Raw genomic sequence first — 22,258 nt, forward strand, 5'->3', positions numbered from 1 at the left:
AATCAAATGTGAATTGAATTGACTAGGTGAATTGTCAACTTGACTAGGTGAATTAATCAGAATCTGAATTGACTAGGTGAATTGCTAACTTGACTAGGTGAATTCATCAGAACGTGAATTGACTAGGTGAATTGCAAGTTGTGAATTGACTAGGCTTTGAAAACGTCCTAATCTTGGAGACCTTAAAATACAGACGATGAGATTGAAAGTCATTTTTTAGTCAAGTTGTGAATTGACTAGGTGAATTGTCAACTTGTCTAGGTGAATTAATCAGAACGTGAATTGACTAGGTGAATTGCCGACTTGACTAGGTTAATTAATCAATGTGAATTGACTAGGTGAATTGTCAACTTGACTAGGTGAATTCATTAGAACGTGAATTGACTAGGTGAATTAGTCAAGTTGTGAATTGACTAGGTGAATTGTCAACTTGTCTAGGTGAATTAATCAGAACGTGAATTGACTAGATGAATTGTCAACTTGACTAGGGCAATTCATCAGAATGTGAATTGACTAGGTGAATTGCCGACTTGACTAGGTTAATTAATCAATGTCAATTGACTAGGTGAATTGTCAACTTGACTAGGTGAATTCATCAGAACGTGAATTGACTAGGTGAATTGCTAACTTGACTAGGTGAATTCATCAGAACGTGAATTGAGTAGGTGAATTGCTAACTTGACTAGGTGAATTCATCAGAACGTGAATTGACTAGGTGAATTCATCAGGTCTGGTGAACTAGGTTCAGTTCAGACACAATTGTGAAACATCTGTGGGGCCAGAGGAGAGGTTTGAAAAGCACTGCTCTCTTAATATATAGATGGTGAGTCCTTGCATCCATAGCTGTGTAACCCATTTGGGTTGTGCTTCTCCAGCTCTAACTCACACATGTCCCTCTGTCTCCCCCTGCAGGGAAAGCTGGTGAAGTACTTCAGTCGCCAGCTGTCCTGTAAGGTGAGAGTGGCCTTACAGGAGGACACCACCGAGCTCCAGGACTTCCCTCGTCTGGGACACTGGTTCCGCATCGTCAACCTGAGGAAGGAGGTCACTGAGGTACTTTGATTTGCATCTACGTATCACAATCACTGTGAGTAAAACCTTCTTACAAATAGCAGATGGTCTGCAAAATGTATGACAATAAAATGAAAGGGAAAACAATACATTGACATTTTAGTCATTTAGCAGCAGTGTTGGGGTCAATTCCATTTAAATTCCAGTCATTTCAGGAAGTAAACAAAATTCAAAAATCCCAATTCCACAATTTCCTTTGAAAATTGAAAAGTTTTGAAGAGGGTTGGAATTTTAATTTTATGTGTACTTCCTGCTTACAAGAGCGGTCAGGATGGTGGATCGGACTAACGCCTCATCATAAACAAATATTAACTTTCAATTTCTATAAGCCCAACATAGTCTTCTTCCTTTGCCCAAAACACATCACTTCCCGAACCTTCTCCAGTGCTACTTTGTCTCTCTAGCATGCATTGTTGTTACTAGCACTTACTTTGCTCATAGCTACTTTTATGGATGAAAAGGTTTACTTACTTCAACTCTGATATGTGGTTGTCTAGCTTCATTAAGATGAATGCATTAACTTCAAGTCGCTACGGATAAGAGCGTCTGCTAAATGACTAACATGTCTATGACCCCAACCCTGTTTAGACACTCTTATTCAGAGTCCCATACAGTTAGTGCATTCGTCTTAAGGTAGCTAGGTGAGACAACCACATATCACAGTCAGTCACAGTAAGCAACACATTAAAAAAATAATAATAATAATAATAAGTAGCTATCAGCAAAGTCAGTGCGAGTAAGAAAAGACAAGTGTGGGAGCACGTTTCTGTCTTCCCTGGGCATATGATCTTTTATTTTATATACCGACCAAAAATAGAAACACTACAATTTCAAAGATTTTACTGAGTTACATGTCATATGAGGAAATCAGTCAATTTAAATAAATTCATTAGTCCCTAATCTATGGATTTCACATGACTGTGAATAAAGATATGTATCTGTTGGTCACAGAAACCTTAAAAAGAAATGGGCCTCACAATGGGACTCAGGATCTCGTCACAGTATTTTCGTGCATTCAAATTGTTATCGATAACATGCAATTGTTTTCGTTGTCCATAGCTTATGCCTGCCAATACCATAACTCCACCACCATCATGGGGCACTCTGTTCCAAACGTTGACATCAGCAAACCCCTCGCCAACACGACAACATACACATGGTCTGCAGTTGTGAGGCCAGTTGGATGTACTGCAAAATTATCTTAAATGACTTTGGAGGCGGATTATGTTAGAGAAATTAACATTCAATTCTCTGACAATAGCTCTGGTGGACATTGCCGCAGTCAGAATGCCAATTGCATGCTCCCTCAAAACTTGAGACATCTGTGGCATTGTGTTGTATGACAGGGATGTAAACTCATTTGTAAACAACATTTGAGAGAAATAAGATTTTTGTGCGTATGGAACATTTCTGGAATCTTTTATTTCAGCTCATGAAACATGGGATCAACACTTTACATGTTGTGTTTATATTTTAGTTCAGTGTATAATCTAAAATACCTGATCTTATATCAGCATTCTCTGATACTCTTGGTAAATACAGGTCCAGGGGTATCAAACTCCATTTCTGTGTGTGTTAGTTTGGGTGCTTGTGTGTTAGCCTGGGTGCCAGTCTGTTTCTGCTCTCTAGCCAACTCCTGATGGAATCGTCATGACAATGAAGGAGGCAGAAGCACAAACAGATCTGGGACCAGGCTACTTGTCTGTGTGTTCTGTAGGAGATGGGTCCAGGCGAGGTGACTCTAGAGGGGCTGTTGGAGATGAGTGATGAGGAGGTGTGTGAGGCCATGGAGAAGTTTGGAGCCAACGACGAGGAGTGTGCCCGGCTCAATGCCTCTCTGACCTGCCTAAGGAGGGCCCACAAGTCAGGTAGGAACCCTACACACTTGGAGGGAGAGGGAGGAAAGGTAGACAGTGGGGACAAGTCAGGTATTTATTTAACTCATTTAACTAGGCAAGTGTGTTAAGAACAAACTCTTATTTACAATGACGGCCTACACCGCCAAACCCATGCGCCGCCCTATGGGACTCCCGATCACAGCCGGATGTGATACAGCCTGGATTTGAATCAGGGACTGTAGTGACACCTCTTGCACAGCGATGCAGTGCCTTAGACCGCCTTGTATTACTATCGTGATCTCGCAAGCTTATATAAATACTCTGAGTGTACAAAATATTAGGAAAACCATCCTAATATTGAGTTGAACTCTCTTTTGGCCTCAGAACAGCCTCAAGTCGTTGGGGGACGGACTACACAGTGTTGAAAGCGTTCCATAGGGATGCTGGCCCATATTGACTCCAATGCTTCCCACAGTTGTGTCAAGAAGGCTGGATGTCCTTTGGGTGGTGGACCATTGTTGAAATACATGGGAAACTGTTGGGCGTGAGAAACCAAGGTTTGAACTCCTACTCTTATCTTGTGCACTTGATTCTAATAACTAGCTGGTTGATAAACTGAATCAGCTAAGTTACAGGAGGGTAGCTCTCCAGGAACAGGGTTGGAGAGAAAACCAACACAAGGGTAACTCTCCAGGAACAGGGTTGGAGAGAAAACCAACACAAGGGTAACTCTCCAGGAACAGGGTTGGAGAGAAACCCAACACAAGGGTAACTCTCCAGGAACAGGGTTGGAGAGAAAACCAACACAAGGGTAACTCTCCAGGAACAGGGTTGGAGAGAAAACCAACACAAGGGTAACTCTCCAGGAACAGGGTTGGGGAGAGAACCAACACAAGGGTAACTCTCCAGGAACAGGGTTGGAGGGCAGTGGTGGAAAAAGTACCCAAATGTCATACTTAAGTAAAAGAAAAGATACCTTAATAGAAAAGGACTCAAGTGAAAGTCACCCGGTAAAATACTACTTGAGTAAAAGTCTAAAATTATTTGGTTTTAAATATACTTAAGTATCAAAAGTAAATGTAATTGCTAAAATGTACTTAATTATCAAATGGAAAAGTAGAAGTCTAAATAATTTAAAATTCCTTATAATATAATTTATTTTAAGCAAAGCAGATGGCCACATTTTCTATTTTTTTATTTTTTTAAATGGATAGCCAGAGGCTTGCTTCAACTCAGACATAATTTAAAAACAAAGCATGTGTTTAGTGAGTCAGCCAGATCAGAGGCAGTAGGGATGACCAAGGATGTTCTCTTGATAAGTGTGTGAAATAGACCATTTTGCTGTCCTGCTAAGCAAGTACTTTTGGGTGTCAGGGAAAATGTAGGAGTAAAAAGTACATACTTATCTTTAGGAATGTAGTGAAGTAAAATATTAATAGCAAAGTAAAGTACAAATACCCCCAAAAAACGACTTAAGTAGAACTTTACACCGCCTGAGCTGTACAGTTCATGAGGACCTTTCATGAACTGGTGAATGCTGCCATCTGTTGACCAGATTTAGCAGCACAGTATGAAGTCAATACAGCTTGGATGCCAGTCTCAGAATGACACAATGAGGAATGAAGGGCTGGAGATACAATGACTGGTGGGATTGAATCTGTTGACTCTGCTAGTCTATTCTGCTGTGTTAGTGGAAAAGCCGGCACACCTTAAGATCACTTCTGTTGGTCAATTGCACACAAATTCCAACTGAAATTTGACTTACGCTTTTAACCCAACCCCTCCAAAAGACACATGCAGGATTTGGCTGCAACACTGGGCGCCCAGGAAGCTGTTGTGGAGGGTTAAATGCCTTGCTCAAGGGCACAATGTCAGGCAATGGCATCTTGAATTTGATAACAGCAACCTTCTGGATACCAGCTCACTTCCTGACAGATTTGTCCCGTCTGACCTGGGATTCAAACTGGAAACCTTCCAGTTGCTGGCTTGCCTCTCTAACTGCTAGGCTACCTGCTGCCCCGTGGGTTAAATGATCCATATTGAGTTATTAATTGCTCTTGCCATTATAGGATACATTAAGCTCTCTGCCCTCGTATACTGTAACAGCCCCTTTTAGTACCCTGTGACTGTGTGACATCCTCACAGTCGTCCCCTCGTTCCTCTCCATGGGTGCATCTCAAATGTCTCCTTGTCTCACTTCCTTCATCTCCACTGATGACAATGGAAACCAAATTATTGTACGGCATTACAAGACATTACACCAATTTGCTTTCACCTGTCCACTGTTTTCAGATTAGTATAGATGAAGGAAGGATATGAGGAAAGGAGGCTGCTGCAGATGATTGAGATGCACCCTCCCAGCATACAGCATGCAGTCCGTTGGCATTTTGTCCAATAGGAGGCAGCACAGACCACATGTTTATTTTCAGAACTAAACAGTCTAGTGTTGTAGTGTTGCTGGCTGAGCAGGAGGGGACAGTAGACCATCACAAAACAAGGTTTGATATCAAGGGTTGATGTGTGTGTCAACCCCCCCCCCCCCCCACACACACACACACACATTCATTCATTCCCACCAGATGTGTCTCTTAGATGAGTCACTGGGAATACTTTCTGTTATCAAGCCAAGTTGAGAAGAGTTGTATTGTCGGTGCAGTGTTCTCCTCATCACCGTCATAGTACACAGACCGGGAATATTTTTTCTCCAAGTGAAAAGACAGCAGATGTTGCTTTAGGAAAATCTGGCCATGTACCAAACTGCTGTCAGATAACACAATGTCCCATCAGTCCCAAAGTTCATCTTACGGTCACTTCCCTTCCCTGCTTTGATCCTACACACAGCTAACTCCAGTAATAATAATAATAATGAGGAACTTGTTCTCAACTGGCCTGCCTGGTTAAATAAAGGCGAAATAATACAAAATAAAATAATAATAATAATGGATTTATAAAGCTCCTTTCTACCAACTGAGCTACTCAAAGTGCTTTACATAGTAAGGGGGGGATTCACCCACCACCAACTTGTGGCACCCACTTGGGTGATGCACGGCAGTCATTTGCCAATTAGGAATGAAGGGATGATTAGGTGGCCATGATGGATTGGGGCCAGGTTGGGAATTTTGCCAGGATCCTGGGGTTTACACCCCTACTCTTGCGACAAGTGCCATGGAATCTGTAATGACCACAGAGAGTCAGGACACCCGTTTAACGTCCCATCTGAAAGACAGCACCCTACTCAGAGCAGTAGGCAGGTTCATTGCAGCCTGTGGGTGTTGAATAGGCTCTAGGCTGGGGTCAGATTGTGACTGGATACACACGTGCACACACACACACACACACACACACACACACACACACACACACACACACACACACACACACACACACACACACACACACACACACACACACACACACACACACACACACACACACACACACACACACACACACACACACACACACACACTGGTCTGGCCTGTGTGTCTGTTCCTAAGGCCGGATTAGATTGTAACCAGTAGCTGATTGGCAGCTGAGTTCCAACTTCCAACTTCCTCCAACGGAGACAGCCCAGGGATTGGACACCCATACAGAGTCCAGTTGGGTGTGTGTGTGCGGTTGGTGCCGTTTAAGATGAGGGAGGACAAATGTATTTTTTTGTGAGCACTGCTTTATTCCTATTACAGCATATTGGATGACTGTCATTCATATTCCATTCAACCAGCTCAATGTAACATCAATGGGTTCAGGCTACTACATCATACTAACATTTTCCTCATACCCATCGGGAATTTGCTAGAACCTAGCCTATGAATTAAAGTTAACAACGTAGGTGCAGACACGTCGAGAGAAAAATTAGAGTAACCAAGGTGACAGACATTGACACATTCAATACCGCCTTGCACACTCTTGCCTGCATCTAGCTGATCTATTGTCGGGTGTAATCATTAGTCCAACAGTTGCAAACATAAGTTTCTATTTCTACAAATTCATGTATGTTTATCCCCGTTTTGTTTGCTTCCATTTAAGAAACATTTTTCAACAGAATAGCTAAATGAATACACCCCTAATCACACGCAAAACACAGTTCACTCTCACAGCAGCCACATACAAACAGCATGGTCCCTTTGATCGTTGTATAATTCCTTCTCGCATCTACGCGCTTTCCTCTTCTCACCTTTTCCCTTCGCTTGTGGACTTCAGTGCACAACATATCAGCTGTCTGTGACCAGGCGAAAAAAACTTTCCAAGCCAAACCTTCATATCATAACCGCTAACCTCTACACACAACCTACAATGTCATAGTCAACATACCTACGAGAACTAACACGTTATTAAATCTGCTACAATCATGCTGTACAGTGTAGTCAGCATGCAGTTTAGCAGTTACACCGGTGGGCCCTGGTGGCTATAAATGATTAAAACCAAAAGCTTATCTTGACTTGGAAGAGTTCCAGTTTTGGATAGCCATAGCCAGCTAGCTAACATAGCATCCCTCTCTGTTTGAGCCAGGTGTTTGAGTAGGCTAAACTAGCTAGCTGCATTCTCTAGCTAAGAAAGTGAAAACAAGTAAGAGTCAACTACTCATCACATTTTATCCACTGCAGTGCTAGCTAGCTGTAGCTTATGCTTTCAGTACAAGATTAATGCTGTGATCCTTTGATTTGGTGGACAACGTGTCAGTTCATGCTGCAAGAGCTTTGATAGGTTGGAGGACGTCCTCCGGAAGTTGTCATGATTACTGTTTACGTCTATGGAAGGGGGTGAGAACCATGATCCTCCTAGGTTTTGTATTGAAGTCACTGTACCCAGAGGAGGACGGAAGATAGCTCTCCTCCAGCTACTGTAGACCTTCATTGCATAACAGTGTGTTTAATCAATTATTTGGTGAAGTGAATATATTTAGTGTAGTTTTCTCTGAAAAGAATAACTTTTTTAATGTTTCAGTATTTTTATTTTTATGAAATTCACTGAGGAGGATGGTCCTCCTCTGAGGAGCCTCCACTGCTGTACATAAAACAGACCAAAGCCAGCCCAATTCAGCCCAATTATAAATGATATAGCCATGCATAACATGGATAGCTAAGAGTTGTAACTCTGTATTGTACAGACAGATACAGATATAGTTACAGATACAGTTACTGTTCTCCTTAGTCATCCTGCTTCTCACGGTCAGCAAGGGTGTTGGACACACACACACACACACACACACACACACACACACACACACACACACACACACACACACACACACACACACACGCACACACACACACACACACACACACACACACACACACACACACACATACACACTCTCTAATGTACTCCTTTCATACGGGGGGCCGGTGAGATATGTGAATGTAACGGGAACACCACACACTGCGCGACTGCTATTAGGGCCTCTCATACTCAGAGCGAAAGGGAGAGAAAGGCATATTTTGTCTCCCAGGTCACGTCTCAAATGGCAACCTATTCCATTTATAGTGCACTTCTTTTGATAAGGGCCCATAAGGCCCTGGTCAAAAGTAGTGCCTTATATAGGGAATAGGTTGCCATTTGGTACGCAGTCTCATACCCAGTCTCAGCCTCATCTTCAGGCCCCAGCCTCAGACTCATCCCCAGCCTTCAGACTCCTCCCAAGCCTCAGTCCTAGCCTCAGCCTCAGTCTCATCCCCAGCCTTCATTCTCATCCCCAGCCTCCACACTCCCCCCAAGTCACCAGGCTCAGCCCCAGCCTCCATCCCAGCCTCCAGCTTCATCCCCAACCTCATCCCCAGCCTCCAGCCCCATCCTCAGCCTCCAGCCCCAACCTCATCCCCATTCTCCAGCCCCAGCCTCATCCCCAGCCTCCAGCCCCATCCTCAGCCTCCAGCCCCAGCACCTTCCCCAGCCTCCAGCCCCATCCTCAGCCTCCAGCCCCAGCACCTTCCCCAGCCCCATCCTCAGCCTCCAGCCCCAGCACCTTCCCCAGCCTCCAGCCCCATCCTCAGCCTCCAGCCCCAGCACCTTCCCCAGCCTCCAGCCCCATCCTCAGCCTCCTCAGCCCCAGCCCCAACCCCAGCACCTTCCCCAGCCTCCAGCCCCTTCCCCAGCCTCCAGCCCCATCCTCAGCCTCCAGCCCCAGCACCTTCCCCAGCCTCCAGCCCCATCCTCAGCCTCCAGCCCCAGCCTCATTCCCAGTCTCCAGCACCCTCCTCAGCCTCCAGCCCCATTCTTCAGCTTTATCCCTAGCCTCCAGCTTCATCTCCAGCCTCCAGCTTCATCCCCAGCTTCCAGGCTCATCACCAGACTCAGCCTCCATCCTCTTCCCAAACCTCCAGACTCATCCCCAGGCTCATCCCCAGTCCCAGACTCATGCCCAGCCTTCAGTCTCAATCCTTTCTTTAAACCTCAAGAGAGAAAATTACCACCACTACACTCTGACGCTCAACCCCCACTTTGAAATATGACATTTGCTGTGTGTTTTTGAATTCTCTGAGAGGAATGGGTCCGCGGGGAAGATTCTTCATGGCCCTCTATGGAGGCCCGTCTTCGTAACTCCTACGCAGATCATGAATATGCAGTATATTCACATGAAAAAGTTTGAATTGTCACAGTATTTTGTAAAGACTCTTAAAGCTATTGCAGACTTAGTTGCACTTCTGTTATTTGAGAAGCCAGTGACTAATATAAACTTTGTTGTGTACAACATTTGTAACCTCACTTGGACTCTTCAGCTTGAAGTGTCTCCACCCACGCAGTAGAATTGCTAGCTTTTTGGTGGCATAGCTGGCTAAGACATTGTGGTGTGTTTGCGAGACAGAGGTTCCCGAGTTCCAGTCTCTGTGTGAGCTGGTGACGGAGGAATAGATACGGTTACTCAGGTATTGCTGCGTCCTTCACAGTTGCATCCATAACAACACTTTTGAGGTTCAATAGAAAAACATAATGTGCGACATGTGATTGTATATTGAGAAGTGAGACATGTAATTGTATATTGAGGAGTGAGACATGTAATTGTATATTGAGAAGTGAGACATGTAATTGTATATTGAGGAGTGAGACATGTGATTGTATATTGAGGAGTGAGACATGTAATTGTATATTGAGAAGTGAGACATGTGATTGTATATTAAGGAGTGAGACATGTAATTGTATATTGAGAAGTGAGACATGTAATTGTATATTGAGAAGTGATACATGTAATTGTATATTGAGAAGTGAGACATGTGATTGTATATTGAGAAGTGATACATGTAATTGTATATTGAGGAGTGAGACATGTAATTGTATATTGAGAAGTGAGACATGTAATTGTATATTGAGGAGTGAGACATGTAATTGTATATTGAGAAGTGAGACATGTAATTGTATATTGAGAAGTGATACATGTAATTGTATATTGAGAAGTGAGACATGTGATTGTATATTGAGAAGTGATACATGTAATTGTATATTGAGGAGTGAGACATGTGATTGTATATTGAGGAGTGAGACATGTAATTGTATATTGAGAAGTGAGACATGTAATTTTATATTGAGAAGTGAGACATGTAATTGTATATTGAGGAGTGAGACATGTAATTGTATATTGAGAAGTGAGACATGTGATTGTATATTGAGGAGTGAGACATATAATTGTATATTGAGAAGTGAGACGTGATTGTATATTGAGGAGTGATACATGTAATTGTATATTGAGGAGTGAGACATGTGATTGTATATTGAGGAGTGAGACATGTGATTGTATATTGAGGAGTGAGACATGTAATTGTTTATTGAGAAGTGAGACATGTAATTGTATATTGAGAAGTGAGACATGTGATTGTATATTGAGGAGTGAGACATGTAATTGTATATTGAGGAGTGAGACATGTGATTGTATATTGAGAAGTGAGACATGTGATTGTATATTGAGGAGTGAGACATGTGATTGTATATTGAGAAGTGAGACATGTGATTGTATATTGAGAAGTGAGACATGTAATTGTATATTGAGAAGTGAGACATGTGATTGTATATTGAGGAGTGAGACATGTAATTGTATATTGAGGAGTGAGACATGTGATTGTATATTGAGGAGTGAGACATGTAATTGTTTATTGAGAAGTGAGACATGTAATTGTATATTGAGAAGTGAGACATGTGATTGTATATTGAGGAGTGAGACATGTGATTGTATATTGAGAAGTGAGACATGTAATTGTATATTGAGAAGTGAGACATGTGATTGTATATTGAGGAGTGAGACATGATTGTATATTGAGGAGTGAGACATGTAATTGTATATTGAGACGTGAGATGTGATTGTATATTGAGAAGTGAGACATGTAATTGTTTATTGAGAAGTGAGACATGTAATTGTATATTGAGAAGTGAGACGTGATTGTATATTGAGGAGTGAGACATGTAATTGTTTATTGAGAAGTTAGACATGTAATTGTATATTGAGAAGTGAGACATGTGATTGTATATTGAGAAGTGAGACATGTGATTGTATATTGAGGAGTGAGACATGTGATTGTATATTGAGAAGTGAGACATGTGATTGTATATTGAGGAGTGAGACATGTGATTGTATATTGAGAAGTGAGACGTGATTGTATATTGAGGAGTGAGACATGTAATTGTATATTGAGGAGTGAGACATGTAGTTGTATATTGAGAAGTGAGACATGTAATTGCATATTGAGGAGTGAGACATGTGATTGTATATTGAGGAGTGAGACATGTAATTGTATATTAAGAAGTGAGATGTGTGATTGTATATTGACGAGTGAGACATGTAATTGTATATTGAGGAGTGAGACATGTGATTTTATATTGAGGAGTGAGACATGTAATTGTTTATTGAGAAGTGAGACATGTAATTGTATATTGAGGAGTGAGACATGTGATTGTATATTGACGAGTGAGACATGTAATTGTATATTGAGGAGTGAGACATGTGATTGTATACTGAGGAGTGAGACATGTAATTGTATATTGAGGAGTGAGACATGTGATTGTATATTGAGGAGTGAGACATGTGATTGTATATTGAGAAGTGAGACATGTAATTGTATATTGAGGAGTGAGACATGTGATTGTATATTGAGGAGTGAGACATGTAATTGTATATTGAGAAGTGAGACATGTAATTGTATATTGAGGAGTGAGACATGTGATTGTATATTGAGGAGTGAGACATGTGATTGTATATTGAGAAGTGAGACATGTAATTGTATATTGAGGAGTGAGACATGTAATTGTATATTGAGAAGTGAGACATGTAATTGTATATTGAGGAGTGAGACATGTAATTGTATATTGAGGAGTGAGACATGTAATTGTATATTGAGGAGTGAGATATGTAATTGTATATTGAGGAGTGAGATATGTAATTCACTTGCTGTAAATGAGAATTTCAGCTATTAAGAACACTTTAATTTAAAGTGTATATTAGAATAGTTTATTGCGTTAATAACAAATACAAGGTGATTGTGGCAATCACACAGGTCTTGGTTCGTATTTCAACTCACAAGTTGCTTCAGCGTTGAGTCATATTGTTTAAGCTAGGATCTTGTCAGTTAGTCCCTCTGTGTTGCTCAAATGTACACACATTATATACCCAGCATGCCCCTCTTCAGCAGCCCACACACACTCAACACATGCATGCATACAAGCGTGCATGCACACTCACTGTAAACCAAACATCCTGCCTTGTCCTTACTAATAGTGTTCATCTAGCCTTAACGCTGAGAGCTAAGTGTTCATGAAAGAGACAAGTCGTGCCCGGAATTCTCAGACTCAGTATACATGCTCACTCATCTTTTCATCATTAAAAAGACTGGCCCAGCGCCTGCCCTGCCTTAAGACTGCAGTGCTTACACTCACAACTAATTGGCTTCAAATGCCATCTGTGAGTATAGAAAGAAGAGGAGAGGAGGAGATGATGAGAGAGGAGAAGAGGACAAGAGAGGAGGAGAGGAGAGGACAAAAGAGGAGAGGAGAAGAGGCCAATAGGAGGAGAGGAAAAGAGGAGAGGACAAGAAGAGAGGAGAGGCAAGGACATGAAAAGAGAGGAGGAGAGGACAAGATGAGAGGAGGAGAGAGGACAGGCGGAGATGATGAGAGAGGACAAGAGAGGAGAGGAGGAGAGGGCAAGAGAGGAGAGGACGAGAGGATTATGGGAGAGGAGAGGGCAAAAGAGGAGATGAGTATGGGAGAGAAGAGGAGAAGAGAAAAGGAGGACAGGCCATGAGAGGAGGAGAGAAGAGAGGAGAGGAGATAAGAGGAAAGGAGGGGAGAGAACAGGAGAGGATAGAAGAGAGGACGCTTCTCTAGCTACTACTGATTCTGTAAGAACCACCATCGTCCACCTTCATCCCATTCAAAGGATTAAATAAAACATGAATCCTTCTGGAGCAGCATATGGCATCCTTTCACAAAGGGTGTTTCCCAAATTGTATCCTATTCACTATTTAGGTCACTACTTTTGACCAGAGCCCTATGAGGATAGAATCCCAGTGACCTTTCTCTACCATTTACCACACAACAGCACAAGCCTGGTCCTAACTATTCAAATTAGTATGATGTTAACCGCCTAGTCTCACAGAACTCGACCTATATGTAAATATCTCCTATTAACAATGAGTATGTATAATGTGTTGGCCATATTACCATAAATCGTCATGTTGAATAATCACTCCTTCATGTCCTCTGACTGGTGTGGTGTATTGTGAATCACTGTGGAGATACTGTAGGATATTATACTGTATAGGACCTCTGCTGCTGTTGGCCAAGTGACAGCACAGAGAACAATGCAAAGAAATCCTATTCAATTACTCTCCCTGACCAAAATGGCTGAGCTTTCATACCATCATCAGAACAATCATGTCCATTATACTATTATAATTCCTAATTCTATGGAACAATGGCTCTACATAATTGATTGATTTGATTGATCTGTACATAATTAATTGATTGGATTTATATAGCACTTTTCTAGACACCCAAATCAGTTTACATAGTAAGGGGGAAGCTCACCCCATCCATCACCAAGTCACTCTACAGAGAGTCACTCTACAGACAGTCACTCTACAGACAGTCACTCTATAGACAGTCACTCTAAAGAGAGGTGGAAACAAATAACCAATGAATAGGCTTTGGAACGCTCCATAGGATAAGAATGACACTCCATAGAATGAGAGTTACACTCCATAGAATGAGAGTTACACTCCATAGAATGAGAATTACACTCCATAGAATGAGACTCCATAGAATGAGACTCCATAGAATGAGATTTACACTCCATAGAATGAGAGTTACACTCCATAGAATGAGAATTACGCTCCATAGAATGAGAGTTACACTCCATAGAATGAGAGTTATACTCCATAGAATTAGAATGACAATCCATAGAATGAGAGTTACACTCCATAGAATGAGAGTTATACTCCATAGAATGAGAGTTACACTCCATAGAATGAGAGTTACACTCCATAGAATGAGAGTTATACTCCATAGAATGAGAGTTACACTCCATAGAATGAGAGTTACACTCCATAGAATGAGAATTACACTCCATAGAATGAGAGTTACACTCCATAGAATGAGAGTTATACTCCATAGAATGAGAGTTATACTCCATAGAATGAGAGTTACACTCCATAGAATGAGAGTTATACTCCATAGAATGAGAGTTATACTCCATAGAATGAGAGTTACACTCCATAGAATGAGAGTTATACTCCATAGAATGAGAGTTAAACTCCATAGAATGAGAGTTACACACCATAGAATGAGAGTTATACTCCATAGAATGAGAATTACACTCCATAGAATTAGAATGACACTCCATAGAATGAGTTATACTCCATAGAATTAGAATGACTCCATAGAATGAGAGTTACACTCCATAGAATGAGAGTTACACTCCATAGAATTAGAATGACACTCCATAGAATGAGAGTTACAATCCATAGAATTAGAATGACTACATAGAATGAGAGTTATACTCCATAGAATGAGAGTTATACTCCATAGAATTAGAATGACACTCCATAGAATGAGAGTTACACTCCATAGAATTAGAATGACTGCATAGAATGAGAGTTACACTCCATAGAATGAGAGTTACACTCCATAGAATGAGAAGAAAAAATATTTTGTCTTTTTGTTGTGAGGTCACATGAAGTAACTGCAGTTAATTTATTTATGTTTTGTTTTAACCAGGCAAGTCAGTTAAGAACAAATTATTATTTACAATGACAGCCTACAGTGGGTTAATGGCCTTGTTCTGGGGCAGAACAGATTTTTTACCTTGTCAGTTCTGGGATTTGATCCAGCAACCTTTCGGTTACTGGCCCAACACTCGGCCACCTGCCGCCCCTAGGAAGCTCTGTTAATATTTTAATAAAGCAGTTGCTAAGAAACTAGTATGGTTGGTAAATTGAGCCGTTACAGAGCCAAACATTGTATGTATCTGGTTAGACTTCATTCTTTCTCTATATCCCTTCCCTTCTCTAGCCCTGACAACAATATTACAGAAACCATTTCAAATGATCTTTTACTAAAAGACTCCAAGGAAATGGATACTCTAATATACTCTAGAGAGGGATTATTCCCACTGTTCATTAGTTACATGGATGTTTGCAGACAATATTGGATTAGTCAGGTCCTGTGTGTAATTTATGCCTGGGCTGTAATTTGATCAGTATCACATGCTTTGTGTGTGTGTGTGTGTGCGTGTGTGTGTGTGTGTGTGTGTGTGTGTGTGTGTGTGTGTGTGTGTGCGTGCGTGCGTGCGTGTGTGTGTGTGTGTGTGTGTGTCTCTCTCTCTCTCTCGTCATCATCTATATTAACAGAGCTAATGCCAGTTTATTGGTATCCACAGGTGAAGAAGGCTCTTTGATGATTTGATGAAGATTTCGAAACATTTCATTTCAATTCCTTTCTGAGCAGTTAAGGAGCGCTTCGTTGGTCTGTTTTCCTGTTGCATCCTGGTCCTTTCTGAGCAGTTAAGGAGCGCTTCGTTGGTCTGTTTTCCTGTTGCATCCTGGTCCTTTCTGAGCAGTTAAGGAGCGCTTCGTTGGTCTGTTTTCCTGTTGCATCCTTGTCCTTTCTGAGCAGTTAAGGAGCGCTTCGTTGGTCTCTTTTCCTGTTGCATCCTGGTCCTGTCTGAGGAGTTTGGTGCACTGTGCAGCACACTTCAAGTCTGTTTCAGAGACCCATCAGTGTGTGTGTGTGCGTGCGTGCGTGTGTGTGTGTGTGTTTGTGTGCGTGCGTGTGTGTGTGTGTGTGTGGCCTTGTGTAAGTGTGTGTGTTTGAAGTACGGAAAGGAGGCTGGTCCGCCTCCAGGAGAAAGGAGAGCAGTGAGGTCTGTCTCCACCCCAGGACCCTTGTACGATAGAACCCCGTATACAGATCTCCTCCATCATCACAAGTCTCTCTCATCTTAGTGGTTAACTCATTTGGCCCTGCTTATGCATTAAGTTGATTAATATGCAACACCATGAGTACCCCACTGATAGTGGTTGTGTGTAGGAGATCCATGCAAGCAAACAGTCTGTCAACTGTAGCCAATAGGATCTGATAGGAAGCTTTCCATTGTTGTTAAATGTTGTTTATCTGAAGAACAGAGCATGACGTATACCATGAAACTAGAATGACTAACTCTTTGACGTCACCCGCAGTTATTGAGGGATGTAATTTGACAACCAACCCATCTCCCATTGGACACATCCCAGAGGACTCCTCTAGTGTACATAAACTGTACTCTCATATCCCCAGGACATTGTCTGTCACTCGCTGTGTATGTGTGTGTGTGTGTGTGTGTGTGTGTACTGTCCCGGGGTGTGTCTCAGTCAGACACAGAGGGAACGGGATGTCGTCCTGAAGAGATACTTTGACCCCTGACCTCATACGAGAGGCCTTAAGACACTCAGTCGTTCATTCGTGTTAATGCAGGCCTCTCCCTTTCCTTCTACCCATCTCCTCTCCTCTCCTCTCCTCTCCCCTCCTCTCCTCTCCTCTCCTCTCCTCTCCTCTCCTCTCCTCTCCTCTCCTCTCCTCTCCTCTCCTCTCCTCTCCTCTCCTCTCCTCTCCTCTCCTCTCCTCTCCTCTCCTCTCCTCCTCACTACCTCTCCCCCTCTATATCATTCTCCTCTCCTCTCCTCTCCTCTCTCCCTCTCCCTCTCCTCTCCTCTCCTCTCCTCTCCTCTCCTCTCCCTCTCCTCCCTCTCCCTCTCCCCTCTCCTCTCCTCCCTCCTCACTACCTCTCCCCCTCTATATCATTCTCCTCTCCTCTCCCTCTCCTCTCCTCTCCTCTCCTCTCCTCTCCTCTCCTCTCCTCTCCTCTCCTCTCCTCTCCTCTCCTCTCCTCTCCTCTCCTCTCCTCTCCTCACTACCTCTCCCCCTCTATATCATTCTCCTTCTCCCTCCAGAAGTCTCTGGTGGCCTTGTCTCAAAACATCCCAGATAAGAAAAAGTCCTAAGGAGTTCATAGCCATTAGTGTTAATGAACTGGATCAGATAATGTAGCCTGAGTTTTGATGCTGAGAGCTCTTTAGAGTATGTGATTACTACAATAGCTGGGTCTCTAAAGGGCAGTGTGAAAGAGGGAAACAACAAATTATCAGGGTACTGCAGAAAATTTAATCAATCTTTTTATAAAATCGATACACTTTTGTTTCCTTTTCTTTTCTTTCCAGAACAACTTGAGGATGAGACATTGCCCAATAACGGAGGTGATTATTTCCATTTAAGCTGAACATATAATTTCTCTCTTCACTGCTTTCCCAAACCAAACTATTTACTCAGCATGAACCGCCATCTCCAGCTTCTCATCTAATGTTTAGTGATCAAGGTGGCTGTGGTTCGTCAAGCATCACTGTCCTCTACTCCTCTCCTATCTGAACCCCATGCTACATTGCATCTGCTCTTGATGTCAGATGCATGCTCTCTCTCTTCTTTGCTCTATCATCAGGCCATTGTTTTTTATGATAAAATATTCATTTTATTATTATCATTAGATTAGTATAAATGTAAATGATCAGGTGGTTGTTTATGTTGTTTTTAACATGTTCCTCCTCCTCCCTCCTCTAGCAGGCAGCCATGCCAAACAGGACTGGTCCATCCAGTGGCCCACCTCCGAGTCCGGCAAGGAGAACACTCCCTTCCCCTCTCCAGAACCCAGCCAGTGGGTCCGCTTCCAGCTCTCCCAAAGCCCAAAGGTCCAGGCCAAGTACAAGCAGCAGCACCACAGCCAATATCACAGCCCCCAGGCCTTGCTACCCTATCCATACGGCCCCTATGTCCAGCCAGACCGCCTCACTGTGGACAGCCACCTGGGGCTGGGGGCCTTTCCCCCCATGGACACGGGCCACCGCTCCCTGCCCCCTTCGCCCCGCCAGAGGCACTTTGCCCACACCCCTCCCCGAACTCCTCTGGTGGTCAACAGCATGACCCCCCCGGGCACGCCCCCCATGAGGCGCAGGAACAAGGTGAAGGCTCCCGGGACGCCCCCACCCCCCAGCCGAAAGCTCATCCACCTGCTGCCAGGCTTCACCGCGCTGCACCGATCTAAGTCACACGAGTTCCAGCTGGGAAATCGCATAGGTCTGGAAGCAGCTGACATTCAGACACCCAAGTGAGTCATTTGACCTTTGTTTTATCTGAACCCTTAATACTGCTTTCACATAGAATTGACGATATTTTGCTATAAAAACCATGTTTTTATGACCCGCTTACAAACAAGCCCATTTTTACCAAGTTCTTGCCTGTATGTTGTTTTATACCTCTAGTGGGGAATGAGTGGTAGTAGTGGAGGGGGGTTTATTTTAATACATCTATTGAGAATATACACCATCAAAAATAAATCCATGATTCATTCCTTTAGGCAGGTCCTAAGAAACATAAGCCTAATACAATGTATTTTCAAAAGAATAGAATGACATATTTTGGGATAATCAGCACTATGTTATGAGTCCATGCAGCCATTGCTGCACCATCCAATTGAAATCAATAGGTGGTTATTTTGTTCATTAAACAGACAAGACACACCTACCTATATTCACAGTCAACACACATATGTACAGTACCAGTCAAAAGTTAGGACACACCTTCTCATTCAAGGGTTTGTCTTTATTTTTTTACTATTTTCTACATTGTAGAATAATAGGGAAGACATCAAAACTATTAAATAACACATATGGAATCATGTAGTAAACAAACAAGTGTTCAACAAATCAAAATATAAGTAGCCTCCCTTTGCCTTGATGACAGCACACTCTTGGCGGAGTGATATTTTGAAACAGAGCCCAATCTCATGCTTTTTTTGTCCACGTTTCATCTCTTTCCTACCCTCTCTCCGCTTTGTGAGGAAGCGTACAGTCTTACCTTCATCATGATACCCATAGAAAATAATAACAATCCTATTTTCAAAAGCATGTGAGTCTCATTCTTATTTCACAACCTCTGCAGGCTTTTGGAGTTGCCTATATGCGATTGAGCAAAAAAAATAGGCCTACACTTGATTTAGGCTACATTATAGCACGCTAAATATTTCTAATCAGAGGTAGAGCTACCACCTCCACTTATTTGCCCAGCCAGAAAACAAATCAGTGAATCAGTGAAACAAATTTACATTGATTGATTATCAGATGAGTCAGTGAAACAAAATCACATTGATTGATTATCAGATGAGTCAGTGAAGTCACAGGCTTTTGGTAGGTAGTAGGTAGTAGGCCTGGGCTTATAAACGACTGTGAGTGAAGAGCAAAGCAATCCACCTGTTAAAGTCAAAAATGTTGAAGTAAATGATTCAACTTGACAAGATGATCTTGAGCCACAACTTTTTCAAATCCTAATTGTAGCCTTGCCAATATCCAAACATAGATTTAGTCAAGACGAGTTCCCACACTTGTCTCAAAGCAGGGCGATGTCGCTGTCCCAATCAAAACGGTGCTGAAATGAGCATCTAGACGACCACACGTGGGTAGGCTATTGCTTCAAATGTATTACAAGGAGGATTGGATGACTTTGGTAGTTTCAGTCAGCAACAATTTGATGCCTTCAATTGCATTAGCCTACTTTATTCCAATATGTTCATCATTCGGTGATATTTATTCCCTCAGCGATTCTTTATGGATCAACGTGGGTAATAAAGCAGTGCATGTGGTGGGTTATGTGAACAGATGGGTGAAGTGACTTCCCTCGCAAAGTTTTACAACTGGCAGGAGGATGGTAAACGTGCGTTGCCTTAGCAACCGTCAAGACTTTAGAAGCGTAGTGCGTGCCAATGCCGCCTCAGCATTGCGGCTACGTTTCATACAAAGCCGCAGGCAGAACTTTACTGAAATGATTACTTTGGCGGAAATGAACGTTTTTGCTTTTGATCCCGGCAATACCTTTCAGATATAAGGAAAAGGTGGGATAAAGTTGGCAGTATGATCAAGTTGGCATCTTAGTATGGAAGGGATATTATTAGAATCCTCTTTTGCAAGGACCCTCCCCCACCCACAGACCCACCTGCCCACTGGCCAAATGATACAACAGCCATGTTTAGTGAACTGTCAGTAATGGGACCTGTTGAATGAAGGGTGAAGTGTTTGGTTTTTTGGGGGGCTATTGGTCTACTACAGTAATAACACTTGTGTTTCTGGTTGTGATTTTGGAGCAGTTTGTTTGTTGTAACAAGTTTGATTCTGTTTGTTGGGGGACGAGGGTTCTCAAGGAGTTTGTGGATGAAGTGAGGGAGAGCTCGCAGTCGGTACAATCAAACTAAAAGTGGAGACATTTGTAAACGAGTGTTTAGAGTAAGGGTTGTTCAACTTCAACCAACTGTTGGCCTGCTTGTGGCACACGTTACACTTTCAAAATCTCATACAGCAAATCTATAGAATAAGGTGACGTTCTTTAGACGTCAGAGAGGATAGTCACAGGAAAGCATCTCCATCTTGAAACTGTTTTATTAAACTAAGATTGAGATTAAGATCGGCTCCTATACAAGAGAGAGGAAGAGGGTAATCATAGGAAACATTATATTGTCTCTAACTGCATTTAATAAAACAGTTAGAGAATAAATACAAGCTAGAGCTGCTTTTCTGAGAGTGCCTTCTCTCAATGAACTCCATTTAGTCCTTTATCTTCCTGCCCGAGGCTCAATCTGTTTAATTCATTCAGTTTAATTCACGTCCACTAGCGCCCGTAGAGAAACAATGTCTGTCAACAGAACAGAGATAACAGTGAAAAGTGCTGAGTTCCTGACTGAGCCACTGAGCCAACCGTGTGTCTCATCTGGTGCCATTTTGATCAGATCAGATCAGCCTGTTTCCTCCAGGCCAGAGAGGGTCCACCCCTGTACCTCCAGGCCAGAGAGGGTCCACCCCTGTACCTCCAGGCCAGAGAGGGTCCACCCCTGTACCTCCAGGCCAGAGAGGGTCCACCCCTGTACCTCCAGGCCAGAGAGGGTCCACCCCTGTACCTCCAGGCCAGAGAGGGTCCACCCCAGTACCTCCAGGCCAGAGAGGGTCCACCCCTGTACCTCCAGGCCAGAGAGGGTCCACCCCAGTACCTCCAGGCCAGAGAGGGTCCACCCCAGTACCTCCAGGCCAGAGAGGGTCCACCCCTGTACCTCCAGGCCAGAGAGGGTCCACCCCTGTACCTCCAGGCCAGAGAGGGTCCACCCCTGTACCTCCAGGCCAGAGAGGGTCCACCCCTGTACCTCCAGGCCAGAGAGGGTCCACCCCAGTACCTCCAGGCCAGAGAGGGTCCACCCCAGTACCTCCAGGCCAGAGAGGGTCCACCCCTGTACCTCCAGGCCAGAGAGGGTCCACCCCAGTACCTCCAGGCCAGAGAGGGTCCACCCCAGTACCTCCAGGCCAGAGAGGGTCCACCCCTGTACCTCCAGGCCAGAGAGGGTCCACCCCAGTACCTCCAGGCCAGAGAGGGTCCACCCCTGTTTCCTCCAGGCCAGAGAGGGTCCACCCCAGTACCTCCAGGCCAGAGAGGGTCCACCCCTGTACCTCCAGGCCAGAGAGGGTCCACCCCAGTACCTCCAGGCCAGAGAGGGTCCACCCCTGTTTCCTCCAGGCCAGAGAGGGTCCACCCCAGTACCTCCAGGCCAGAGAGGGTCCACCCCAGTACCTCCAGGCCAGAGAGGGTCCACCCCAGTACCTCCAGGCCAGAGAGGGTCCACCCCAGTACCTCCAGGCCAGAGAGGGTCCACCCCTGTTTCCTCCAGGCCAGAGAGGGTCCACCCCAGTACCTCCAGGCCAGAGAGGGTCCACCCCAGTACCTCCAGGCCAGAGAGGGTCCACCCCAGTACCTCCAGGCCAGAGAGGGTCCACCCCTGTACCTCCAGGCCAGAGAGGGTCCACCCCTGT

General features: G+C 43.6%; 1 protein-coding gene across 1 annotated transcript in view; it reads left to right on the plus strand.

Annotated features, from left to right (window-relative positions):
• The window catches only part of LOC135513794 (kinase suppressor of Ras 2-like), a 126,441-nt gene that overhangs the window by 9,723 nt on the left and 94,460 nt on the right, over positions 1-22,258 (plus strand). The window contains exons 2-5 of the mRNA XM_064936728.1: positions 913-1,053; positions 2,789-2,939; positions 17,585-17,620; positions 17,979-18,522. Of these exons, the coding sequence (XP_064792800.1) occupies positions 913-1,053; positions 2,789-2,939; positions 17,585-17,620; positions 17,979-18,522 (872 nt within the window). The remainder of the gene's footprint in view (positions 1-912; positions 1,054-2,788; positions 2,940-17,584; positions 17,621-17,978; positions 18,523-22,258) is intronic.

The sequence above is a fragment of the Oncorhynchus masou genome, chromosome 25, assembly GCF_036934945.1.
Source record: "Oncorhynchus masou masou isolate Uvic2021 chromosome 25, UVic_Omas_1.1, whole genome shotgun sequence".
Taxonomy (NCBI): domain Eukaryota; kingdom Metazoa; phylum Chordata; class Actinopteri; order Salmoniformes; family Salmonidae; genus Oncorhynchus; species Oncorhynchus masou.